This window comes from Jaculus jaculus, chromosome 1 (assembly GCF_020740685.1).
Source record: "Jaculus jaculus isolate mJacJac1 chromosome 1, mJacJac1.mat.Y.cur, whole genome shotgun sequence".
NCBI classification, from domain to species: domain Eukaryota; kingdom Metazoa; phylum Chordata; class Mammalia; order Rodentia; family Dipodidae; genus Jaculus; species Jaculus jaculus.
This window is the reverse complement of record NC_059102.1, coordinates 147,977,134-148,004,451: the sequence shown is the minus strand read 5'-3', so window position 1 is coordinate 148,004,451 and position 27,318 is coordinate 147,977,134. Positions and strand designations below refer to the sequence as shown.

Sequence of the window (27,318 nt, the reverse complement as noted above, 5' to 3'; positions counted from 1 at the left end):
CATGCCCCAGTCCTTGGCTTAGCCCCTCAGCAGCATTTGGCATGGGGGCACTTCCCTCCTGACCCCCAGGATTCTACACCCACACTCCTGATACTCTTTCCCAGAACTGGCTTCTTCTCCCTTGGAGAGCTCCAAAACTGGTAGGTCCTGGCCCTTGGCCTCCAGCACCCCCTCTTTACTCTCTAGAGGAAGTTCTCATCATTTTATGTTGCCTTGGCACCCATTCAAATCTAAGTTGGGCTTTCCCCAAAGCAGGGCTCGGTTATCTCTGACAGTTTCCAGTTGGCTCGTGGGGACTAGAGATAATAGGTTCTAATGCCTATTTGATCCATAAAGCCTGTTATCCTCGGAGTTACTCCTTCTGTTTACAATGCAGGGATAGGTATGGGCCCCCTCTCCCTCTTTTGCATCCCTGGCTGGCCTCCAACTTGCTAGGTAGCCAAGGATGGCCTCGAACTCCTGATCTCTACCTCCCAAGTGCTAGGATTACAGGTGTGTTGTCACTACACTCAGTTTATGTGGTACCGGGGACCTGACCCACCAGGTTCCGTATAATGTCAGGATGTCTCCAGTGACAAGCAGGCCATTGGTCTGTACTTTGAATGGAAAGAACATTGCATGGAAACCCCCCTTCAGCCTCTCTCTGTCTCTCTCTCTCTTGTCTTTTCTAGGTAGGGTCTCACTGTACCCCAGGCTAACTTGGAACTCACCCTGTAGCCCAGGCTAGCCTCAAACTCATGGGGATATCCTTTTACCTCAATCACCCAAGTGCTATAACAAAAAGCATGTGCCACCATGCCTGGCTTAGATGCTGTTTTTCAACAATGCCATTCTCATGAGCTATCCCATTCTCATGAGTAATAAACTCAGGACCCCTCCAAAGACTCCATAAAATGCCTGCTTCCCCCCCACACACACCACTCCCCATCAACAGGCAGCCTAAATTTCCCTTGATCAGTGCTATTCTACTTTTCCTCAGCCCCTTTTATTTTTTCCTATTAAAACTTTTGCCAGGGCGGATATGGTGGTCCATGCCTTTAATCCCAGCACTTGGGAGGCTGAGGTAGGAGGATTGCTGTGAGTTTGAGATCAGCCTGAGACTACATAGTGAGTTACAGGTCAGCCTGGGCTAGAGAGAAATTCTACCTCAAAAAAAAAAAAAAAAAAAACTTTTGCCTGAGAGTTCAAACTCAATGTTTTTATTTTTTTATTTTTTATTTATTTATTTATTTATTTGAGAGCGACAGACACAGAGAGAAAGACAGGTAGAGGGAGAGAGAGAGAGAATGGGCGCGCCAGGGCTTCCAGCCTCTGCAAACCAACTCCAGACACGTGCGCCCCCTTGTGCATCTGGCTAACGTGGGACCTGGGGAACCGAGCCTCGAACCGGGGTCCTTAGGCTTCACAGGCAAGTGCTTAACCGCTAAGCCATCTCTCCGGCCCATCAATGTTTTTATTTTTAGAATCATTGGAACACACTGCCACACATCCCCTATCAATTTCAGTTCTTCCTGAGGTCCATCCAGTTATGACCTGGGACAGCCAGAGACACCTGCCTGCTTCACCCCACTGCCTCTCACACCTGCCCCTGACTGTGCAGATAGCTGCAGTGACCCTGAACTCACTCTTTTCTTTTTTCAAAGTAAGGTTTCGCTTCTAGCCCAGGCTGACCTGCAATTCACTATGGAGTCTCAGGGTGGCCTTGAACTCACAGAGATTCTCCTACCTCTGCCTCCCAAGTGCTGGGATTAAAGGTGTGTGCCACCATGTCCACATTATTGAATTTACATCTTTATTTGTCATTGACCACCAGAAAACAATGTGACTCAATCCCTCCACCTATTTTGTTTCTAGCATTAAATTCATTTAGAACTCCCCTGGGGACTCCTGTATAGTTGATATAAATGTAGAAATGAAATGATTCAGGTGTAGACCTTGTAGCCTGCGAATGAGTTTTGCTTTGCTAAGATGAGGAGAACTAAAGGCCAGAGTCAAAGATAAGGCCAACTGAACCAGCTCTCAGGTCCCATACCAGTTGGGTAAGAGGCTTGAAGTTCCCCTGTCCACAGGACCACCGTATGTCTGCTCAGGAGACGTTGGGCTCTGAGTAACTGATATTTGTCCCTCTGTTATCTGAGGCATTTATGATGTAGGCACACGCTTCAAGATGCCCCAACAGGTGAGTGAACCTAGTCCCCTGCCATGTAAGATATGAGGAGACATTTGCCAGCGTTTGGCTTGCTCCAGTGGGGTCTGTGTCCTATCTGGCTGTAAAAGGTGCTACTTGAGCTTAGGGATAAGCGGCCACCCATTTGTGACATTTTGAGAGCATGTACTGTATCCGGTCTCCTATTCTAAGGCTTCGCTTATCTTTATTTTGGGGACAGTTTCATTACTAAGTTCATCAGGTTGTTTGTCAGCCCCCGTGTCTGGGGTGGGGATTTCCTGTGACAGATTCAAATGAGCCACCAGTTTAACGGAGACCCTGCCTAATGGGTCTCATCCAGACACACCTGCTGTCAGTCCATACCAGAGCGCAGTAAATGGATTTTGGTTCCCTGGCTAAACTGTCAACAAAAGGGGGTTTCTTTGTAAAGCTTCACAAATAACACAGAGAACTCCACTTGGTAAAAATAATCTCTTGCTGATGGCTCTATGGTTAAGGCGCTTGCCTGAAATTCCTAACAACCTGAGTTCAGTTCCCAAGTACCCACGTAAAGCCAGATGCACCTGGTGGTGCACGCATCTGGAGCTCGTTTGCAGTGGCTAGAGGCCCTGGTGCTCCCATTCTTTCTGTTTGTCCCTCTTCTCTTGATTTCTCTGTGTTTGCAAATGAATAAATAATTTTCAACAATAAATGATAATCTCTCAAGCTGGAGAGATAGCACAGTGGTAAAGGCACTTGTCTGTAATGTCTAAGGACCCAGGTCTGATTCCCCAGTGCCTATGTAAATCCAGATGCACAGGGTGGTGCATGCATCTGGGGTTCGTTAACAATGGCTACAGGCCCTGGTATGCCCATTCTCTATCTTGAAAAAGTAGTTTCTCTTTCAGTGTTTGTAAGTCAGGAGCAGCATGGTAAAGATCAGCCATCCAGTCCTAATATTGAGTGGTCCACCATACCTCATTCCAACTGGAACATGGTAGTTGGTACCAGTTCGGGACAGAGGTATTTATCTACTCCTCATAATTGTCTTTGGGTTTTTTTTTTTAATTTGTTTTATTTTATTTATTTATTTGAGAGTGACAGACACAGAGAGAAAGACAGATAGAGGGAGAGAGAGAATGGGCGCGCCAGGGCTTCCAGCCTCTGCAAACGAACTCCAGACACGTGCGCCCCCTTGTGCATCTGGCTAACGTGGGACCTGGGGAACCGAGCCTCGAACCGGGGTCCTTAGGCTTCACAGGCAAGCGCTTAACCGCTAAGCCATCTCTCCAGCCCAGTGTCTTTGGTTTTATAGATCCCTGAATGATATGATGTAACAGGCATCAAACTTTATAACTAATGCCAGCAAGTTCTGAGTTATGGTAAATGTTAGCATGACTGGATATTTTATACCCTGCCTTTTGTTTCCTGAGTGATGACCCAAAATAGACAAATCATTTTCAATGAAGCGCCCTCCATCTCCCCCATTTTATGTCTAATTTGTCTCCTTCAATGTTTCTTTTTAGAGATTATCTTCAGAGGTGGAGAGATGGATTAACAGTTAAAATGCTTGCTTGCAAAACTTGTTGGCTCAGAAGACAGACACACAAGAGGTACATGCATCTAGAGTTTGTCTGCAGTGTCAAGAGGCCCAGGAGGACACTCTTTCTCTTAAATAAACAGATAAATAAATAAATATTTTTGTTTTTGTTTTTGTTTTTTGAGATAGGGCTTACTCTAGCTCAGGCTGACCTGTAATTCACTATGTAGTCTCAGGGTGGCCTTCAACTCACAGTGATCCTTCTACCTCTGCCTCCCGAGTACTGGGATTAAAGGTGTGTACCTCCATGCCTGGCTTTTTAAAAAATATACTTTATTAATTTGAAAGAAAGAGAGAGAGGCAGATAGAATGGGTGCATCAGGGCCTCCAGACATATGCACCATCTTGTGCATCTGGCTTAAGTGGGTCCTGGGGAATTGAACCTGGGTCCTTTGGCTTTATAAGCAAGTGCCTTAACCATTAAGCCATCTCTCTAGCTCCAAATAAATGAACTTTTAAGATGAACTTTAAGGGCTTTTGTGGGGACTGATTAACTTCTAAATTATTTTATGCCCCTTTCCCTGGTCTCATTTACCAGTCCTATAACTTGAATATAATGAGTCCAGCCCTTCTCTGCCACCTGTACAGCTGACTTAGTGGTCAGGAGCATTTGATAAGGACCTTCCCAGTTTGGCTGAAGTTTATCTTCTTTCCATGCTTTAATTAGCACCAAGTCAGAACGGATGAACCACAGATTCCAAGGGTGGAGTCTGGCCCAGAAGTCTCTTGGACAGAGAGATGACAAAGTAGAGGGTGTAGCCAATATATGGTTTTCAAAAATTTATCTCTTAAGAGTTTGATTTTTATAAAAAGGATTTGATCCATCAAAAACATATATGTGGGCTGGAGAAATTGCTTAGTGGTTAAGGAGCATTCCTGTGAAGCCTAAGGACCCAGGTTCAATTCTCCAGGTCCCACATAAGCCAGATGCTCATGGCGATGCCTGCGTCTGGAGTTTGTTTGCAGTGGCTGGAGGCCCTGGCATGCCCACATGCCCATTCTCTCTTTCTCTCTGTCTGTCTGTCTGTCTGTCTGTCTGTCTCCCTCTCTAATAAATAAATAAATCTTTAAATATGTGTGTGTGTGTATGTGTGTGTGTGTGTTATAGCCAGGCATGGTGGCACATGCCTTAAACCCCAGTATTCGAGAGGCAAAAGTAGGAGGATTGTTGTGAGTCCAAGGCCAGCCTGAGACTACATAGTGAATTCCAGGTCAGCCTGGGCTAGAGTGAGAGACCCTACCTCGAAAAAAACCAACCAAACAAGAGAGAGAGAGGGACAGACTTTGTTAATCCAGCCAATTAATTTACTTATCTGAATGTGTTTCTGGAGGCAGGAGTGGTGGTAAACACCTTTGATCCCAGCATCTGGAGGCAGAGGTAGGAGGATCACCATAAGTTTGAGGTCAGCCTGGGACTATAGAGTACCTAGTTTAGCCTGGGCTATAGTCAACCCTTCCTCAAGAAAAGAAAGAAATACAGGAAGGAAGGGAGGGAGGGAGGCAGGGAAGGAGGCAGGGAGGGAGGGAGAGAGGAAAAGACAGAGCGAGGGAAGGAGGGAGGAAGGGAGGGAGGGAAGGAGGGACGTGTTTCTGAAGAAATTTAGAAAAGGCAGGCAAAAGCCAGGTGTGGTGGCTCACACCTCTAATCCCACCTCCTATGAGGCAGAGGTAGGAGGCTCAGTGTGAGTTCGAGGCCATCCTGAGATTACACAGTGAATTCCAGGTCAGCCTGGGTTAGAGGGAGACCATACATCAACCCCCCCAAAAAAAAGATAGGCAAAAGTAATGCCATTTTTTGAGCCTTAATGACAACTGCAGTCACTTAGTGCTGAATTCTCCACTGTCACTTCTTCTCAGCACTTTGGTGATCTTTGAGTCTACCCAGTGGTTACCACCATCAGAAATGAGAAGCTTCTCTAACCAGAAGTAAGAGTAGTATTAATATATGGACACAAACAAACCAAACATGAATTCCTTCCATGGAGCAGGCCCAGACATTCATTGCTCATTCTTCTGATATGAAGCCTTCAAACATTGGGGAGTGGTGAGCAGGCACCCTATCCTCTGTCACCCCTGAAATTGTGAATGTGGGTGTAGTTACAAATACATGCAGCTACCCAGATGATAGGATCAGCTTGAGGCCACACCTGGGCTTTGTGGAAGGATCCCACCCCTACCTGACACTGAAATTTTCCTAATAACAATCCTATGATTTCTGGGAGCAACAATATCTACCTCCACACTACACTTCTGCTCAAACTCTCTCTTTTTTAAAAAATTTTGTTTATATTTTTATTTATTTATTTGAGTGAGACAGAGAGAGAGAGAAAGAGGCAGAGAGAGAGAGAATGGGCGTGCCAGCATCTGCAAACGAACTCCAGATGCATGCGCCCCCTTGTGCATCTGGCTAACATGGGTCCTGGGAAATCGAGCCTCGAACCGGGGTCCTTAGGCTTCACAGGCAAGCGCTTAACCACTAAGCCATCTCTCCAGCCCAAACTCTCTCTTTTTAATACATAAGTTATTAGCTAGGGAATAAGTAGGATTCCATATGGCTTATTCATAAACCTTAAATTTTTTTCTCAATTTTTATTAAAATTTTTCATGATTATAAAAAGTATCCCATGGTAAAACCCTCCCTCCCCCCCCCCACTTTCCCCTTTGAAATTCCATTCTCCATCATATCCCCTCCCCATCTCAATCAGTCTCTCTTTTATTTTGATGTCATGATCTTTTCCTCCTCTTATAATGGTCTTGTGTAGGTAGTGTCAAGCACGGTGAGATCATGGATATGCAGGCCATTTTGTGTCTGGAGGAGCACATTGTAAGGAGTCCTACCCTTCTTTTGGCTCTTACATTCTTTCTGCCACCTCTTCTGCATTAGACCCTTGAGCCTTAGAAGGTGTGATCGAGATGTTACTCAGTACTCCAGTCACTTCTTTCCAGCACTATGATACCTTCTGAGTCATCCCAAAGTCACTGCCATCTGAAAAGAGAAGATTCTCTACCCAAAGTGAGAGTAGTGTTAACATAAGGGTATGAATATTAAGAGAAGTGCTGACTGGGCAGTTTGATAAGCATAGTATATACATTTTTCCAGACATCAGCAGATGTTACACCCCTAGGGCTCATGACTACCCCTGTTTTAAGTTTTCAGTATCAGGGATGTGTTTCCCCCCCCATGGAGCGGGCCTCCAGTCCAATTGGAGGGCAGTTGGTTTCCACCATGACAGATGTGCCACTATTGCACCTGTTGGCTCATTTGGGCTGGCTGGCCAATTATAAGGCTTGCAGTGTCCACTGCTGAGTATCTTCACTGGTGGTATCTCTTTCTCCCACTGAACTACATGTAGAATGGCTTCTTGCAGCTTTCTGTCAGCTGGTCTACATGGAGGAGGTAATCAGCTCAGTTCCAGCAATAAACCTTAAATTTTGATTAACTCTCTTCCCACCCTCTCCTCTTCTCCATCCAACCATAACTTTAAAAAAAAATAAAACTTTTATGGACAGCTTCTACAAGTATAGACAATAAATCATGATAATTCCCACCCCACCCCTATCATCCCCTCTCAAATCTACCTTCCATTGAATCACTTATTTTTTCAATCTGTCTCTCTTATATTTTGATGTCAATCTTTTCCTCCTACTATGAGGGTCTTGAGTAGGTAGTGTCAGGCACTGTGAGGTCATGGATATTAAGACCATTTTGTGTCTGGAAGATTGCACTATAAGCAGTCCTACCCTTTCTTTGGCTCTTGCATTCTTTCCACCACCTCATCTATAATGGGCCCTGAGCCTTGGAAGGCATGATAAAGATATCGCAGTACTGAGTACTCCACTGTCACTTCTTAGCACTATGGTGACTTTTGAGTCATCCCAGTGGTCACTGCCATCTGAAAAGAGAAGCTTCTCTAACCACAAGTGAGAGGAGCATTTATATGTGAATATAAACATCAAGAAAACTGCCTACAGAGCAATTTGGTGAGCATAATATATGCATTTAGCCAGACAAGAACAGGCATTACACCTCTAGGGCTAATGACCTCCCCTGCTATAGGCTTTTGACTAGGTTTTCAGTACCAGGCATGTATTCTGTCCTGTGGAGTGGGGCTCCAGTCCAAATAGAAAGCAGTTGATTTTCCCCCTAACAGACATGCCACCATTGCACCAGTTGGCACATTTGGCCTGTTTGGCTTAATCTGTTTTTTTTTTTTTTTTTTTTGGTTTTTCGAGGTAGAGTCTCACTCTGACTCAGGCTGTCCTGGAATTCACTATGTAGTCTCAGGGTGGCCTCGAACTCTCAGCGATCCTCCTACCTCTGCCTCCCGAGTGCTGGGACTAAAGGTGTGCGCCACCACGCCTGGCCTGTTTGGCTAATATTAAGGCTTGCAGGGTCCACTTCTATTTAACACCATTGATGACTTCTCTCTCCCAAAAGTCTGCATGCAGTATAACTCTGCAGCTTTCTACAACCAGTTAACAGGGAGGAGGTTTCCAGCTCAGCTCCAGCTTGATTTCTCAGTGACCTGCATCCTATGCATGTGGAGTTTTCAGCAACAGGGTCCTACCATCTAGTTCCAACTGTGACTTTTAACTATTGTATCACATATAGCATGAGGTTCCCAGTGACTCCTTTTGTGTAATATTGACATTAGTTTCCTCATTATATGTTTGTCAATAATTTCTCTTCCATCAAGGAATATCCACCTCTCATATTTAGTCTGAATGACTACTCTCACTATTTGAATTAGGTTTTTTTAGTTCTCTATATTAAACTGAGCTTTGGAAACAATTGGGATTAGGTTAAATATTTAAATTTCTTTCTTTTGAGTATTATTTACTTATTTATGAGAGGGGAGGGACAGATAGAGAGAATGGGCATGCCAGGGCCTCCAGCCACTATAAGCAGATGCATGTGCTACCTTCTGCATCCGGCATATGTGGGTCTTGAGTCCCCTGACCTTACAGGCAAGTGCTTTAACCCCTAAACCATCTCTCCAGCCCTAAATTTCTTTGTTTTTGTTTTTGGTTTTTTGTTTTGTTTTTACTTGACAGGAGAAATTTTAGAAAAGAACTTCTTTTGGTTCGCAGTTTATTTATTTATTTACTTTATTTGAGAAAAAGAAGCAGACAGAGAGAATGGGCTCACCAGGGCTTTTAGCTACTGCAAACAAATTCTAGACACATGTGCCACCTTGTGCATCTGGCTTACATGGGTCCTGGGGGATAAAACCTGGGTCTTTCGGCTTTGCAGACAAGTTCCTTAACTGCTAAGTCATCTCTCCAGCCCCTAAATTTATCTCTCTAGAGAAGCTTGCTTTGTGGCTTCATCAGAGCTTGTTTTCCAGAGCCTCTATGGAGTCTCCTCTATGGTAGCCATTTACATGAATTGGTGCTATTTCTACTGGAAACAAGATACTCTGAAGGACTGGTATTAATTCACCATGTACCATGTCAGGATGCTGAAAAGATCTATTCGGTCTGTTGGGGGATAAAGGTCATCAGTGATGTTAACCAGTAGTGGACCCTGAAAGCTTTACAGCCAAATGTACCAACTGGTGCAATGGTGGCATGTCTGTTATGCTAAAAACCATCTGTTCTCTGATTGGACTTTAGGCCCACTCCACTGGAGGGAATGCCAGCCAAGTACTGAAAACTAAGTGGAAGTTGAGCTAACCAGCTCTGACACCAAGTTTTGCTGCTGACCTAACCAACCACAATGTTAGGTTCAGGTTTAATCCTTCCAGGAATCTTAATTCTAGAAGAGGGGAACTCCTTCTTAGGGAGTGGCTCAGGTTGTTCATGGAAAAACAGATATAGGTGAAACACTGCAGAAGCTAGACAGCTTTCTGGGCTAGACAGGGAGAAAGGGCCCTTGGTAGGTGAACCCCAAGATAATGAAGGGTTGATCCCACTTCCTCCTCCTTTTTAGCCTAGGTGAATTTTCCCCCATTCATGAAAAATTCAGTTCCATGGGTTGGAGAGATGGCTTAGTGGTTAAGGAGCTTGCCTGCAAAGCCAAAGGACCCAGGTTTGATTCCTCTGGACCCATGTAAGCCAGATGCACAAAGTGGCACATGTGTCTGGAATTCATTTGCAGTGGGTAGAGGCTCTGGCACATCCATTCTCCCCCTGCCACTATCTCTGGAATGAAAAAATAAAAAGAAAAATATTAGGGCTGGAGAGATGGCTTAACAGTTAAGGTAATTGCCTGGAAAGCCTAAGGACACAGCTTTGATTCTCCAGGTCCCACATAAGCCAGAAGCACAAGGTAGTGCATGTGTCTGGAGTTTGTTTTTTTACAGTGGCTAGAGGCCCTGGTGTACCCATTCTCTCTCTCTCTCTCTCTCTCTCTCTCTCTCTCTCTCTCTCTCTCTCTCTTTCCCTCTCTCTGTCTCTAATAAATAATTTTTTTTTCAAGGTAGGGTCTCACTGTAGCCCAGGCTGACCTGGAATTCACTACAAAGTCTCAAGGTGGACTCAAACTTGTGGCAATCCTCCTACCTCTGCCTCCCGAGTGCTGGGACTAAAGGCGTGCACCGTCACGCCCAGCATAAATAAATAACTTTTTTTAAACCTCAAAAAATATTTTTAAAAAAGTTCAGTTCTTCTGGGCATGGTGGTGCACACCTTTAATCCCAGCACTCGGGAGGCAGAGGTAGGTGAATTGCCATGAGTTTGAGGCCACCCTAAGACTAGATAGTGATTCAGGTCAGCCTAGACTAGAGTGAGACCCTACCTTGAAAAAAAAAAAAGTTCAGTTCCTGGGCTGGAGAGATGGCTTAGCAGTTAAACATTTGCCCACAAAGTCTAATGACCCACGTTTGATTCCCCAGTACCAAAGTAAAGCCAGATGCACAAGGTGATTGATGTAAGTATCTAGCTTGCAGTAGCTAGAGGTCCTGATGTGCCCATACTCTCTATCTGCCTCTTTCTGTCTCTAAATGTAAGTAGATGTACAGATTACTGGGGGTGGAATGGCCTAAATGAGGTCATGAGAAGAGACTGAGCAAAAGAAGGGCATGGGTAATCAAAATTCAAGATGTTCTGAATAAGTCATATGGAAACCTACTTTTTTGGATAATGGCACACCCAGAAGCCATAGACTGTGGCTAGAAAAAATTCAGTGACAGTGAGTTGCTGGCCAGGGAGGTTCCTGGTACCCCCAAAACATTACAGGCTATTGTCAAGGCTTTTGGTTTCCCAACAGAAGTAAATGACAAGACCCTATTGCTAATGACTACACATGTTTGGGCTGCAATGTCACTGAGAAATCAAGCTGGATATGAGCTGAAACCATCCTCCCTGTAGACTAGCTGACAGAAAGCTGGAAAAAACTACAGTGCATGCAGCCCTATGGGAGAGAGAAGTAATAAATGGTGAAAACAGTGGACACTGCAAGCCTTAAGTTTGGCCAGCCAGGCCAAATGACCCAACAGATACAATAGTGACATATCTGTTATAAAAGAAACCAACCACTCTGTAATTGGACTGGAGACCTGCTCCATGGGATGGAATACATGCCTGGTACTGAAAACCTAACCAAAAACCTATGGTGGGGGAGGTCATGAGCGCTAGGAGTATAAAGCCCACTTTTGTCTGGCTAAATGCATATGTTATGCTCACCAAACTGTCCTGTAAGCACTTCTCTTAATGTTCATACCCATATACTGCTCTCACTTCTGGTTACAGAAGCTTCTCTTTTAGATGGCGGTGACCACAGGGATGACCCAAAAGGCACCATAGTGACGAGAAGTGACAGAGGAATATTTGGCACATAAATATCTCTATCACATCTTCCAAGGCTCAGGGTCCATTGCCAAATAGATGGGGGAAAGAATGTAAGAGCCAAAGAAAGGGTAGGACTCATTACAATGCAATCGTTCAGGCAGAAATTGGCCTGAACACCCAAGACCTCACAGTGCCTACAACTACCTTCACAAGACCCTCATAATAAGAGGAAAAGATGATGACATCAAAATAAAAGACACTAATGGAGAGTGGATTTGTGAAGGGGAAAGTGTGAGAGGGGAGGGAATTATCATGGTTTATTGTCTATAATTATGGAAGTTGTAAATAAAACAGTTAAGAAAATTCAGCTCCATTGGAACTGTGGATTTGTCCAGCTCTGGAAATCCCCTCCTCCCAGAGGAAACTGATCTTTCTGCTTGATTTCCCTCTTATTCTGACATAAACTCTATTCTTTCAAATACTTTCCTGCTGAAATCTACCACTCCCGGCCTTCTTTTCAGAGTATTTCTTCCCAAGATTCTCTACAAAAGCCCACAAGTGGGGGAGGTGACAAAACCACAATGCCAGTACTATCATGATGATGTCTGGTTTTCTGAGCATGCAGACCCTTCATTAGTGCACATGTGTGGGAGAAGGCCCTGGTGCTGTAGCTTCTGACGTACAGGAAACAAGCTACTTTTAACTCTGTAATCAGCAGAGAAAATGAACCCTACACCCCCACATATCATAGGGAACATTTTTAGGCAAGAGATTAAAAAAAAAAAAAAGAAGAAGAAGCCAGGTCCTTCTCTGACCTCTAGCAAAGTTGAGACTGCAAAGGCAGACTCAAGAATATTTCCTGCTTTTACTTTAGGGTGCCCAGTCACCCTAAAGGGCCTCACTAGGTTTGGCTTTTCTACCCTTGCTTGTGCATGTGGTTGCCAGGCTGCTTTGGTTTAAGGCATCCCTTTATAACAGAAAGCTCTCTAAATTCCCCTATGTTGGTTTTGGGTCTCTCAAAAATGACCTCTGGTCATTTTTTTTTCTTTTTCTTTTACTTTTTCTTTTTCTCTCTCTTTCTCTTTCTTCTCTTCTCTTTTTTGTGTTAGGCTGACCTAGAATTCACTATTTAGTCTCAGGCTGTCCTCCAACTCACAGCGATCCTCCTATCTCTGCCTCCCAAATGCTAGGATTAAAGGCCTACACCAGCACTCCCAGATGTTTGTAGTCTTTGAATTGTTGGGAAAAGACAAAGATCAGAATAGCCATCAGGAAGATGGTGTGGGGCTCATCCCTCCTTTCAGTCCATTGGCCCGGTTCCAGGAGAGGTACAGTGTTCATGATTTCCTGGTGTAATCTCCACCCTCTTTATTGAGTTTAATTAATTAATTTGTTAAGCAGAGAGAAAGAGAGAGTTTGGGCACACCATGCCCTCTTGCCACAGCAAATGAACTCAGATGCAGGAGCCACTTTGTGCATCTGGCTTTATGTGGGAACTGGGGAATTGAACGTGGGCTGCAGGCTTTGCAAACAAGTGCCTTTAGCCACTGAGTCATATTCCCAACCCCTTTAGTTTTTGGTTTGGCATTAGGACAACCATGCTGCACAAAGTAATCTAGATGGGGGAGGGAACTTAGTGCTTCCTACCTATTTGTATTTTCACAGTTTGAAAACTTAAGTCTTACTTAAAGCACTTTTTTTTTTTTTTTTGAGGTAGGGTCTCACTCTAGCCAAGGCTGACCTGGAATTCACTATGGCGTCCTAGGGTGGCCTCGAACTCACAGTGATCCTCCTACCTCTGCCTCCTGGGTGCTGGGATTAAAGGCGTGCGCCACCACGCCCGGTTTAAAGCACTTTCACATTGAAAATGGGCCATTACATTTTCTCACACTCCCCAGAGAAACACATATAAACTCTAGGCTTACAGCAGCCATAGCAGTCTTGTTTATCAACGTATCGTATTGTCAGGGCCAAGTACGGTGGCAATATGATTGCTATAAAGATATATATTATCGTAATTAAAATCGCGTTTATCATGATTATGGGAAACTGGTGTCATGCCTAGCTAGGGCTCTGGGTAAGCCAGCGGCGTGTCAGGACCGTCTCCCGGCGTGCTCGGGCATTCGTACGGGCTTTACACGGACCCCGCCCCTCCTTCCGGCCTCCCGCAGGGGTGCAGCGCCGACTGCTACTCCCCCAGGCCCCTTCCGGCCTCCGCGAGTCTCATCACCCCGGCCTCCGCCCCGGCTCTCGGTGAGACCCTGGACTCCCCTCAGCCCTATCCGAGGTCTTCGGCTCCGGACGCCGTTGGCTAGGGTGTCCTCCGTATTCTAGGGCAGGCAAACGGCCTCTCTCGCCCCGCGTCCGTCCATGTGGAACCACAGGCGGAGATCCGGTTTCCAGCCGGTCGCGAAGAGACGAACACTTCTGGGCGTTGGAGCGCCCGGCGAAGACACGCTGGGGCGGGTGCGGGGGTGCTGAAGGTTTCTTCCGGGGTCTCCGGCGGCTCTCTTCCGGGGCCGGTGTCCAGAGGTGGGCAGCGTTCGCGTGGCGGCGCGGCCGGGCTGGTCCCGGTCGCGAAGAGCGGGGAGATGAAGGCGAAGGCCCCGACTTCCGAGCGCGCCCCGAGCCTCCCCGTGGCCCAGCAGGTCAAGGAGCTCACTCGGAAGAAAAACAAGAAGAGGTTCAGGAAGCCCAAAGCGCAACAAGGTCTTAGCCGGGCTCCGGGAAGCCACCCCAGAGCCGTGGCGGGGCGACCTCCAAAGGCTCCGGAGGACTTTTCTCAGAATTGGAAGGCCCTACAAGAGGTGAGGCCGGAGAGGGCCTGGCGGCAGGCGCCGGCATCGCGGGCTTTTGGTGTGCTCGCAGCAGACGAGGGTTCCCTACACTATCTGCAGAGGAACATCTAGCCCTAGAGGAGGAGGAAGTGAACGCGGGACACGCGGGCCGATGGCACACACGTGGTATAGAAGATTCCAGTGATGCGTAGGGCTTTACAGAAGCTACTCGTTAATAGCAGCTGCTCTCAGTTATTGAGGTCTTAAGGTGTGGGCACCCCTGCCATTGGATCTGTGAATGCATTGTATGTGTGCGTAGATAACATAACAGTAAGGGATTTTTTTTTCTTTTTTTTTGGGTTTTTCGAGGTAAGATCTCGCTCTATCCCAGGCTGATCTGGAATTCACTGTGTAGTCTCCGGGTGCCCTCGAAATCTCGGCGATCCTCCAACTGGAAATTGGACTCACACCTAGGCGGCCTGACCCTGGGGTCCACGCCCTAAATCTGTGCCGTACATACTACCGTTCGTTTAAAAAAATGCTTTATTTATTTGAGAGAGAAAGAAGCATATAGGTAGAATGGGTGCACCAGGTCTCTAGCCACTGCAGATGAACTCCAGACACATGCGTCACCTTGTGCATCTGGCTTTATGTGGGTACTGGGGAATAGAGGCTGGGTCCTTTGGCTTTGCCAGCAAGCGCCTTAATCGTCAAGCCATCTCTCTAGCTCCATACTGCCATTCTTTTTTTTTCCCCCATGAGGTGTTTGGCAGTTACACACACACAGGTTCGGACGTAGAAACCCCTTCAAAGAACAGACCAAACAGAATTAGTGAAGGACTCAAAGATAAATATTACCTGTAGTCAAAGTGAGAAGGTACCCCCAAAGCATGGCACAGAAGGCAAGGAGAAAAATACCTGAGCCAAGAGAAATTGTCTCCCCTTCCCAGCCAGGCTGAGAGACCTGGGGAAGAATAGACTGGGCTGTGTGGGCAGCCTCCCTTATGTCCCCATACTACCATTCTTAATAGTGATCAACACTTATGTACTGTGGATGTTGCTTTCATGTCACTCCTAACTTTTTAAATTTTTTTTTTGGGGGGGGTTCAAGGTAGGGTTTCACTCTAGCCCAGGCTGACCAGGAATTCACTGTATAGTCTTGGGATGGCCTCAAACTCACAGTGATCCTCCTACCTCTGCCTCCCAAGTGCTGGGATTAAAGGCGTGCACCGCCATGCTCTCTTTAATTGATTTTTTTGAGGTAAAGTCTCACTCTAGTCCAGACTGACCTGAAATTCACTATGTAATTTCAGGCTGTCCTTAAACTTACAGTGACCCTCCTACCTCTGCTTCCCAACTGCTGGGATTAAAGGTGTGTGCCATCATAACCAGCTATGCTTTTTGTTCTGTTGGACTTCAAATAATTTTATGGAGTATCATTGAACCTTAGAAAACAAAGGACTTCTTGGGCTCCATAATACTCCACCTGGCACCTTAGTGTGGCTGTTTCTAATAATAATTCTCTCTTGGCACATGGGACCAGTCAGACTCAACCTGGGTGATCTCAGGGTTCCATATGATTTTTAAGCACAAGCTGTTTCCCAAGAGCTTTCCCAAGAAAGTAAAGAAAATTAATTTCATGGAATGACATTTACTCTAGAGAACTTGGAGTTCTATCTGATTTCTGCAAGAATCTAAACCCTTCAGGTCTCTTCACTGTTAGGGGAACAGTTGAGTAGAAACTCATCATCTCTCAACTCTTGCCCCCATGCCAAGGTATTAACTGTGCTCAAGAACATCCCCACTGGAGATCTGAGCTCAAGGAGAAGGTTCTACTCCCAATCTTGGTCTCTGCTAGGGTGAAACCACAGCGTGGTGTTAGCCACTTAGCAGCCACCTTTTGTTCGACAGGAGCTTTTCTTTCCATTGAACACACCCGTCTGCCCCAGGCCCTAAACTATAGCCAATGTAGAGATGGCAAGGAGGAAGTGGTTATGTTTATCGGAGCCGCCTAGGAAGTCACTCTGAATTCATTAGTTAAAGAAGTGACAACATGGGCTGGAGAGATGGCTTAGAGGTTAAGATGCTTGCCTGCAATGCCAAATGACCCACATTCAAATCCCCAGAACTCACATAAGCTAGATGCATAAGGTGGTACATGCATCTGGAGTTTGTTTGCAGTGGCTGAAGGCCCTGACATGCCCGTACTTTCTCCCTATATCTCTGTCTCTTTCTCCCTCAAATAAATTAATAAAAATACTTTTTATAAAAAGGAGTGACAACTGGGTATCCTCAGGTTTGGTGAAGTGTTACTAGCACTTACTGCTACTTTAGTCACTACTTATGGTGTAGAATATGAGTTGGAAGGTCTTTGGGGTTTTTTTGGTAAGTATACATGTATGTTCGTGAGTGTAGGTATCCATATGCTTTGACACACATGAGGAAGTAGAGGATAGCTTTCTGGGTCGGTCCTCACCTGGTTCTGCCTGGTTTTGAGGCAGGATCTCTTGTCTGTTCACTGCTGCATCAGGTTGGCTGAACTTCATGGAAATCTGTCTCTTGCTCCCATCTTGCTTCCAGCATGCTAGGATTATAGAAGCCCACCAAGGCCTCTGGCTTTTTTGTTTTGTTTTGTTTCTCGAGGTAGGGTTTCACTCTAGTCCAGGCTGACCTGGAATTCACTATGTAGTCTAAGGGTGGCCTCAGACTCATGGTGATCCTCCTACCTCTGCCTCCTGAGTGCTGGGATTAAAGGCACTTGTCACCATGCCTGGCTCACCTCTGACTTTTGTTTTTGTTTTTGTTTTTCAAGGTACAGTCTCACTCTAGCCCAGGCTGACCTGGAATTCACTATGGAGTCTCAGGGTGGCCTCGAACTTACAGCAATCCTCTACCTCTGCCTCCCGGGTGCTGGGATTAAAGGCGTGCACCACCACGCCCAGCTACCTCTGACTTTTATGTGCGAGTCTGGTAACCAGGCTTGTGTGGCAAATACTTTCTCCACTGAGCCATCTCCGCAGCCACAAAGTTTGAAGTTTTGTAGGAACAAAGGAGCAGATTTCAAATTATACTTTGTAATAAACAGTGGGAAAACATCTCAGCACTAGTGACTTATTCATCAGAAAGCATTTCCGCTTCCAAGAAAGTTCCTATCAGTGATGCTGACACAAAGCATGTATGGATGATACATATATGTGTGTGTGTCTACGTGTAAACATTTGTCTTCAATCTGTTAATGGCCAATTTAGAATTAAAGTAGGATTTGTATTTTGTTTTTTGATCCCATAGCTGCTGAAACAAAAATCACAGGCCCCAGAAAAACCTGTTGTCTCTCAGACAGATCTCAGAAAGCAGCCCAAAATTATCTCGCAGAATCGAAAAGAGATCTCAGCTAAACCAACGGGAGCTAAGATAGTGACAGAAAGAGACCAGCAGACCAGGGGATCTTTTACTGCCCCATCTAAGGGGAGCAGGAGGTTGCCAGTACCTCCCACAACAGCCAATGGAGCAGAGCATAAGAAAGGAGCCAAGAAGAGGACACATAGTGACATTTCTTCTCAACAAGGAGATGGCAAAGATGAGTGGAAAGCTAAGAAGGCAGTTGTGGCCGTGGCACCATCTGTACCCACTGAGTGAGTATTGCTTTCTCTGCAGAGTCTCTTCTGTGGGGACTGGCACAGCCTGCTCTGCTGGTGGTGCTGCAGCCACCAAAGATTGCCCTCAGTGCCACATCTGGACTTTGTGGTCCTCACCACTGAGAACAAGTGCTGAGGCCTCTTTCCTCACGGAGCCCCTTCAGCTGTCTCCCTCACCCGAGTCTGTGGTGTTTGCTCCTGTCTTGTTTCCCTAGAGTGTGTGTGGGGCTAAAGGCACACCCATTCACAGTCACTGCTGTATCTTTGGGCTCCAGCATAAAGATTGGTACTTGATAAGTGCCAGCAAAAACTTGGTGTCATGAAGGAATGATTGCTGGAGCCAGAAAGACCCAAATGTGAAACTCATTCCTGCTGCTTGTCAGTAGGTGCCTTGGGGCAGGTTTCTGTATCCTCTGGGCCTCGAGTGGAGTTGGGAGGACCACGGTGCACCATGCTTGGCTTGGTGTCTGGTGAGCACTTAATGAGCAGCTCACCTGGAGATTATGTGCTTATTATAAGTTAGAGGCTGCCTTCTAATGCCTGTGTTTTCAAAACGCAGTTGCTAAAGGGTGAAGAGAGGTGGGTTTGGTTGCTACCTCTGTGTTGTATTGTACAGGCATCAAGGCCCCTCCCTCCACTGAAGCTGATATAAATGGAGAATACAGACACTTTAGTAACTGAGTGTGGTCAGTGTAAACCCAGTGAGAGAGCAAGAGACAGGAATATGCTGCAAGAGGCTATCCACTGGGGTCAGGATTAGCATTTTTGTTTTGTTTTGTTTTTTCGAGGTAGGGTCTCACTCTGGCTCAGACTGACCTGAAATTCACTATGGAGTCTCAGGGTGGCCTTGAACTCACCATGATCCTCCTACCTCTGCCTCCCGGGTGCTGGGATTAAAGGTGTGCACCACCATGCCCGGCCTTTTTTTTTTTTTTGGTTTTACAAGGTTGTGTCTTCTCACTCCAGTCCAAGCTGACCTGGAATTCACTATGTAGTCTCAGGGTGGCCTGAAACTCACAGTGAGATCCTCCTACCTCTGCCTCTTAAGTGCTGGGATTAAAGGTGTGTGTCACCATGCCTGGCTTGTTTTACATTGTTAATGTTTATTTATAGTTCCTAATCTTGAATAATGGCAGTATTTGCTAATTTATTTTTTAATTATGTATTTATTTGAGAAAGCAAGAGGGAGACAGAATGAATTTCTGCCAATGCAAATTAACTCCATATGCATGCACCACTTTGTGCACCTGGCTTTATGTGGGTACTGGGGAATCAAACCCAGACCTCAGGCAGATAACAGATAACTAAAAAGCAGGAGCCTTTAGTTATCTCTCCAGCCTCGTATTGGCTCATTAGTGTCATTCCTCATGCCTCATCTATTGTTGAACAGTCGTCTGCCTGGCTGAGTTCCACCCAACAAGCGTTGCAGGCCTTCTGATGGCTAGGTGCTCTCATCTTTGCCTTGTAGGAAAGACATCTGGTTTGATGATGTGGACCCCTTAGATATTGAGGCTGCCATAGGCCCCGAGGCAGCCAGGCTGGCACGGAAACAGCTGGGGCTGAGCGAAAGCAGCATCTCCCTGGTGAAGGAGCAGGCCTTTGATGGGTAAGCTTGGGCAGTAGCCACTGGAAGTGTTCCTACTCCGGGTTTGGGGGCTCTTAGAGGAGGATCCCTGCCCCCTGCGGTTGAATGAGCAAGCACCACACTATGACCACCCAGCATGTCTGTGAGTACACTGTGGTGACAGACAGGGCTGGGCCCATGGTATTTATTACACTGGGCCTTTGGTTCCCTTCAGACTGACGAAAGCCTTGGCCCTGGATTGTGAGATGGTGGGCGTGGGCCCCAAGGGGGAGGAGAGCATCGCAGCCCGCGTGTCCATCGTGAACCAGTATGGGAAGTGTGTCTATGACAAGTACATCAAGCCAACTGAGCACGTGACAGACTACAGGACAGCCGTCAGTGGGATACGGCCTGAGAACCTCAAGCAGGGTACGATACCATAGCAGGGAAATAGTGACTAGACTCACATCTCTTCCTTATCCCCTTTTCTACTCAGGAACACTCAGCATTCTAAGGGTCTTGACTCTTCTTGCCTCCCCTTGGGGTAGCTAATGTGAAAGGTGCTGTCCTGTGTCCCATGCCTCCCCTCCCATCCACCACCAGGACCATGCTCTGGGATTGCTTTGTGTTCTGTGGCTGGGGATCAAAATGGAATGCATGGGACCAATAGGGAGGCCATGAGGTAAGAGCTGGGGGACAGCTCACGGGGTCTCTTGGAAAGACCCTAGTAAAGTTTGAGCAGTGAAGCCTCAAACAAGTTCCCTATGGTTGTGACATTGAGAACAAGGCAATTACAGGAAGGCTTGTTCTCAGGGGTGAGCAGGGTAAGGAAGGTGGCTGAAAGAGGTGACAAGAAGAAATCCGCTCGTACAGCCGAGACAGTGTGCACGCGGTGTGGTGTGATGGAAGAGGCTTGGGGATGTGGCTGTGTGCTCCCTCCCCCTTCAGTCCTCGCCACATACTGCCTGTTTTGTTTCTCGTGGTACCTATAGCCAGCACGGCAGCCTGCTGCTCCTGAGTCACACGCTGGCCAGCAACTCTTGGTTTGGTTTCTGTTCCAGGCATGAGGCTGGTCCATCTGCTCTGCAAAGACCTAGGCAGTGACATGGCTTCAGAACCCTTCTGAAGAGGGTGAGGGTGGAGACACAGTAGTCCCCAAAGGATATCTGCTGGGGGGAAGCAGCAGAGCTGTCCCCAGAGCCCAGGGTCCTACCATCTGTAGGAGAGTGCTAGTCTTTTTTTATTTATCTATTTATTTATTTGCAAGTAGAGAGAAGAGAAACTAAAGACAGAGAGAATGGGCGTCCCAGGGCCTCTAGCTGCTGCAGACAACCTGTAGGTGCATGTGCCTCTTCATGTGTTTAGCTTTTTTTTTTTTTTTTTTTTTTTTGAGAGAAAGAGGGAGAGAAAATTGGCATGCCAGGGCCTCAGCCATTGAAATTGAATTCCAGACATTTGTGCCACCTAGTGGGCATGTGTGACCTTGCACTTGCCTCACTTTTGCATGTCTGGCTTAAGTGGGATCTGGAGAGTCAAACATGGGTCTTTAGGCTTCTCGGACAAGCACCTTAACTGCTAAGCCCTCTCTTCAGCCTGCATTTAGCTTTATTTACATGGATACTGGGGAATCAAACCCAGGTCATCAGACTCTGCAGGCAAGCACCTTAATCACTGAACCATCTGTCTAGCCCCAGCCAGTCTTACTTTGATTCCACTTGGGAAGTCTGAGGTACAGTCCCTGAATTTTGGTTATTGCACTGAGTGGGAAGCTCATGGTTGAGTGGCTCAGAGATCCTAAGAACTCCTGTACTTCTGTGGGGCAGTGACAGAGTTTTGCAGACTGGTAGTGGTCTCTGGTCTGTAATGATTGTTTTTTGTTTGTTTTGTTTTGTTGATTTTTGAGGTAGGGTCTTACTCTGGCCCAGACTGACCTAGAATTAACTATGTAGTCTCAGGATGGCCTCGAACTCACTGCAATCCTCCTACTTCTGCCTCCCAAGTGCTGGGATTAAAGGCATGTGCCACCACACCTGGCTTGTAGTGATTGTTAGTAGAGCCTGTCTTTCTCCTCTGAAGTGGGAGAGGAGCAAAAAGCACACGTGAACAGTGGGGTCCTGTGTTGCCTCCCATTGCCCTTCAGCCTGGCCTTGAGATCACAGCCTGTCATGTTAGGGCTTCCTCAGAGAATCTCAGTGATTTACCTATTAAAAAGCACTTCTTTGTTTGGTTTTCAGGAGAAGAATTTGAAGTTGTGAAGAGGGAGGTGGCAGAAATGCTGAAGGGCAGAATTCTGGTGGGGCACGCACTGCGCAATGATTTAAAGGTGCGGGGCTCGGGCCTCTCAGGAACTTCAGGTGCAGGCTCTTTTGTGTGATCTATGTGTACAGCCTCATATGGTCTGCCTCTAGATGTGTCATTCTGGGATTCTTAATCCTTGGATTACTACCCTGTGTGCCCTATGTTGGGAATCCTCTAGGAATGATGTCATATGCAACTTCCTGAATTCTGGCTGTGTTCAAAGGACCATTTGAGGCACTTGTTTTGAGAACCCTGGCTACACCGGAGCTTTCATGGCAAAGCAGCAGGCTGCCCTATGAAGAGGTTCTGGCTGTGATGCTCACAGATGGTACCTCTTCATGTGCAGACAGCCTGATGTCTGCTACATGACCAGTGGTCCTTTACACAAGAATCTGTGTGTCCTGACAAAGTCCTGTGGTTCTTGTCTAGTCCATGTCCAGTCTGTGCCTACTTAGGCTTTGTTCTGTTGCTGGGACCCAGCCATGGTTTTTTTCCCCCAGCATCCTAGAGAAAGTGGAGTCCCAGACTGTTTTGACAAGAGAGACACCTCTGCTGCTGTCTGGTGTGTTGGTCTTCTGATGTCAGGCAGCAATCTTGCTGGGGTCATCCCTGATAGCATCTTATTAAACCTTTTAAGGACTATTGGGTTATAACCTTTATGGGTGGCAGAGTTGAGCTTTGGGAATTTGGGTAGCCTAGGACAATAGTTTATGCACACCCAAATGCCAGTCCCCTCCCACTGCTGCTGAGTATCTAGTGGGCAAAGCCAGCTGCTGCCTCTTAGTTGCCCCTAGCAGACAGGGAACTGGGTAGAGATGTGTTTCTTCAGTATACATGTGGACTAGAGTCACCTCCTTACTAGCCTGGTTGCACATTGACTAATTTAGTGGGAGGGAGTAGGTAAGCTCAGAGGGCCCCTCCCAGTACCAGGTGTGTGGCCTCCAGTCTCTGCCCTTTTAGGGTCCTGCTGATTAGAGCCCCATGGGTGGACAGAGTGGACATTGCCCTTCCTGGGTGTGGTCTGCTGTGTTGTATGGAACCCAAAGGCCATGTGCTCCAGCAGGCTTTGAGTGGTGCTTGTCATTCCCTCTTAAACACGTGGGGCTGGACATGCAGCTCAGTACTGTGTGTGTAAGTACCTGGGTTCTACTCCAACACCAAAAAGAGAAAAATAATAAGGGTTTAATAATTGCATATAAGCAAAAATCACCTTTGACTCCCACCAGTGTGACATGTCCCTCCTCAGATAGGTCACCTGTGTAGGCTGTGTGAGTCTAGGAGATTGCTGAAGTAATAGGATGAATTGTTGAAATCTCATTTCTAGCTTCTCTGTGTACAGAACCAACTCAAATACCAGTTAATAGATGCCTTTTTCTCCTCCTTCCTTGATTTTTAAGTGTTTATTTTTACTAATGTTCTGAATATTTGGATATCCCTAAAGCCAAGATGATAAGTTTCTTTCAGCAGTTCAAGTTCATATGCATGACTTGTTCACAAGTACATGTTACATACTAGGACTCCCTATGAGATGTTATTTGGACAAAGGGGATTCCATTACTAAAAATTGAAAGTAAAATGACTTGTCATCATTTTCTTCCAGGTACTGTTTCTTGATCATCCAAAGAGGAAAATCAGGGACACACAGAAATATAAGCCTTTTAAGACTCAAGTTAAGGTACTAAATGTGTGCCACTGAGGCATCTGTGTCTGACCCCTGGTACTGGCTTGTGGGTCAAAGGGGTTTGTTTTGATTTTCATTTTAATCTTAAGCTGGGTGGGGTAGATCATATCCTTAATCCCAGCATTTGGGAGGCTAGGGAAGGAAGATTGCTCTGAGTTTGAGGCCTGCCTGAAGTATAGAATGAGACCCTGTCTCAAAAGAAAACACAACAACAACAAAAAAGGATCTTGGCTGGGTGTGGTGGCACACATGCCTTTAGTCCCAGTACTTGAGGCTTAGATAGGAGGATCTTAGCAAGTTCCAGGCCAGCCTGGGCTCAAGTGAGGCTCTGCCTCAGAAAAACAGCAAAAAAGACTCTCAGCCTGGGAAAATGGCTCAGTGAGTAAAAGTTTGCCACACAAGAATAAGGGCCTGAATTTGGATCCTCAAGCCCACTTAAGGTCAGACAGATGGGAGGCCAAGACAGGAAAATCTCCATAAGTATACAGACTAGCAATCCTGGTATACACAGCAGCAAACAAGAGACCTTAGCAAAGTGGGAGAGAAATGCCTGAGGTTGTCCTCTGACCTGTGTATGCCATGGCATACACATGAGCACACATATTCAAAAGAGTTTTACAAAACAGTTTTATTTATTTGAGAGAAAATAGGTGCTCCAGAGCCTCCTGCCACTGCAGACAAACTCCAGATGCATGCACCACTTTGTGCATCTGGCTTTACATGAGTGCTGGGGAATCAGTGCTGAGCCATCTCTGCAGCCCTCCTTTCCCCCAGTGCTAGGGACGGAGCAGAGACCCTGTGTGTTAAGAATGCCGGGTATGGTGGCACACACCTGGGGCGAGCCCCCTGTCCTGCAGGAGGAGAACGACCACCAGACGAAGATCCTTCTTGATCACACTTTATTGGGGAGCCTCTTGGTTAACAGGAAAGCTGATGGCCAGGGGCGCAGGAGTGTAGCTGCTTTTATAGGGCAGAATACTACGGGGCGTCTGCTGATTGGCTGCCATAGGCTCACCCGCCCACAGGAGCCACGGGATAGGCTCGGGACAAGGCGCGTCAAGCGCATGAGCAACCTCAAGCGAGGTTGGTGCCAAGGCGCTGCCTAAATAAGGAATTGTTTACCTCAAGACTGGCAGGAAGCCAGCGCCATCTTGTAATGGCGTCTGCATTAGCTCACTACACACACCTTTAATCCCAGCACTCGGGAGGCAGAGGTAGGAGGATTGCTGTGAGTTCAAGACCACCCTGAGAATACAGAGTGAATTCCAGGTCAGCCTGGACCAGAGTGAAACCCTACCTCGGGTTTAAAAAAGGGGGGGGGGGGGGCTCTGTCATGGCTGCATCACTAGCCCTGACTCCTCCTAGTGTGCAGTGTGCTCATGGGCAGCATCATGTGCCACAGCAGGCTGGTGGTTGCAGCCCTGGATACCACAGATGCTCTGAGTAACAGGGAAACTACAGGCCATTTGGGTGGGCTTGGTAGCAAGCTGTGCCCTGACCAGGGGTGGATCCTGCTGAGTACCATCTCCCTCCCTCTGCAGAGTGGAAGACCTTCTCTGAAACTGCTTTCTGAAAAGATTCTGGGGATCAGGGTTCAGCAGGCAGAGCATTGTTCGGTAAGTGTATACTTAGGTGACACCCCTCAGGATTGGAAATTGTCCCTGCCCTCAAGACCCAGACTTGTGTCACTAAATGAGACCTGGGGGGTAGGGACCTGGGCAGATCAGTCTTATGAGGTGTTGATAAAATCTTACAAGTTACATTTCCTTAATTAGTACTTAACACAAACTTCTGTTGTAATTTGGAGCAAAACTCTGATTAAAGGCTATGCTCAGTCTACTTCCTGTTACTGTGACAAATCCCTGAGGTTTGGGATCTTATGAAGAGGTTTGTTTAGCTCTTATTCTGGGGTCAGCTCTGCTGAGGGCCTTGTGGTGGATGGCGCCACATGGTGAGAGAAAAGGGAAAGCCCACTTGACAGGATACCTGCCAAAGCTGGAAGGAGCCGTTGTGCTGTCTTTTTATTAAGCCACTCTCAACCAGAATGGCCTGGCACACCAGAATACCTCACGCCTTCCTAGGGCTTACCCTTTGACCTCCCATTAGGGCCCTGCTCCAGAAGATCATACCATTCCCACACTGATGGCCAAGCCTCCAACATTTGAGCCCTGGGGCACAAAGCGCTTTCCAGACCATAGCAAAGGTCATTTGGGACTGTGAGGTCTGTGGCTCTCCTGTTGAACAGGTCCCCCTATGGGCTCTGTTACATGTCTCAGCCATGTGCCTTTGCACAGCCCCAGCTTCCTGGTACTTGCTATCAGAACTGTGCATACCTCCACTCGTCAGAGTTTCCCTCTGTGCTCCTGTAATGGGCTGCCCGATGAGACATTCAGGATGGTCACTTGTTTTCTCCCTCACTGTCCTGCATAGTGTGTACCTCACTGCGCTTTGCAGCCCAGCACCATGTATGGACACTGGATGGGTGGTCAGTATTGCATTGATGTGTGTCACTCAGGTCCAGGATGCCCAGGCAGCAATGAGGCTCTACATCATGGTGAAGCGGCAATGGGAGAGCATCGCTGGAGACCGGCGCCCTCCAGCCACCACCCGAAATAACTGTAGTGAGCATGCTTGACACCCCTACTGCTGCCGCCGCCGCCGCCACTTCTGCCCTCGCCCTCCTCTGTGGTGATGCCTTAGTCTGGTGGCAGGTGGACTGGGTCCTGGAGGCCAGCCAAGACTCCAAAGCCAGGACTCTGGAGAACAACGCTACTACAAGCCGGTGGTATGCAAGCTGCTGGAACTTCTCCCCACTCTGGGCTCTGCCACCAGGGCCTGGTCCTGCTGTACCTGTGTGTTAGGGCAGACTGGGGAGGAGCTCAGGTGTGTGTTGTAGGTGCAGAGGGAGGTGGGCAGCAGAGATGGCCATACCTGGTGATTTGCTGAGCACCATCCTCCAAGATGCTGCTTTTCCTCTTGTGGATGAGCAGGGAAGCTCTGCTGAATGTAAGGGACCCAGGCCACATGCCTGCAGTCAGCTACTGATAGATCTGCCAGTATGGCAGCTGCCTCACTGGGGACTTTCCCTAAAGCTGTTGGGACTTGGAGGACCCCCTTTGCGGGGAGTAGGAGAGCAGTCCTTTCTAATTCTTGTGTACCTATTTGGCCCAGAGTTGGCTGAGACCAACATCCACTACAGGCTTCTCCCCACAATCCAGGATGAGACTCAGGGCCACAGGCCTCTTGGAGGTCCAGGACCTCTACTGACCTGGAGCACTGGGCAGAAAAGCCATGAGCTCCAGACCCTCTGGGCCTGGAACCAATGCAGTGTGGCCAGTCCTACTGACTAGTGAGCAAAGACCATGCTCTACAGAGCACCTGGAGCTGTGGGGCAGGTGCTCCCACATAGCACCTTACACGAAGGCAGACTTGCTTTAATGGAGCTGAGGGGCAGGGTATGGCTTGAGCACAACACTTACTAGCATGGGCAAGGGCCTCAGTTCCATCCCTAGCACTGTAAAAAATAAATGTCTAAGTGGAGCTTGTGGATGCTTGGCTTCTTCTCATCCATAACCCACCGGAGCCCGGCTAGGCAGCACTGCTGCCACCAGCCCAGTGGGGTGTGGTCTGTATAAAGATGGCAGCACCGAGTGCTTTCATGGCCCAGAGTTGGCTGGGGCCAACATCCACTACAGGCTTCTCCCCACAATCCAGGATGTGAGACTTGGCCACGGGCCTCTTGGAGGTCCAGGACCCTACTGACCTGGAGCACTGAGCAGAAAAGCCCCACCAGGAATGGTCAGTCTTGCCAGAAAACAGCAGGGGTTTCTTTATTAGTCACTAAGGAGTGAGATATGGTACTGGTTCTGATGACACTTTTACCTCA

The 27,318-nt window shown here is 47.2% G+C and overlaps 1 protein-coding gene across 3 annotated transcripts; it reads left to right on the top strand.

Moving 5' to 3' along the window:
• Window positions 1–13,764: 13,764 nt before the first annotated feature.
• Window positions 13,765–26,978, top strand: Rexo4 (REX4 homolog, 3'-5' exonuclease). 3 transcript variants are annotated; one of them, XM_012947815.2, is made up of 8 exons: window positions 13,767–14,284; window positions 17,543–17,886; window positions 19,358–19,495; window positions 19,689–19,882; window positions 21,688–21,776; window positions 23,352–23,426; window positions 24,974–25,048; window positions 25,948–26,978. In XM_012947815.2, the coding sequence occupies exons 1-8, from the start codon at window positions 14,069–14,071 to the stop codon at window positions 26,065–26,067; spliced, it is 1,251 nt and encodes a 416-aa protein (XP_012803269.2). In that variant the 5' UTR covers window positions 13,767–14,068; the 3' UTR covers window positions 26,068–26,978. The 3 variants fall into 3 exon arrangements, 2 of the variants coding, with proteins under 2 accessions (XP_044996905.1, XP_012803269.2); XR_006634641.1 differs by lacking the exon at window positions 25,948–26,978 and having other exon boundaries at window positions 13,765–14,284; window positions 21,688–21,807; window positions 24,974–25,050; XM_045140970.1 differs by lacking the exon at window positions 23,352–23,426 and having other exon boundaries at window positions 13,766–14,284.
• The last annotated feature ends 340 nt before the right edge of the window (window positions 26,979–27,318 follow it).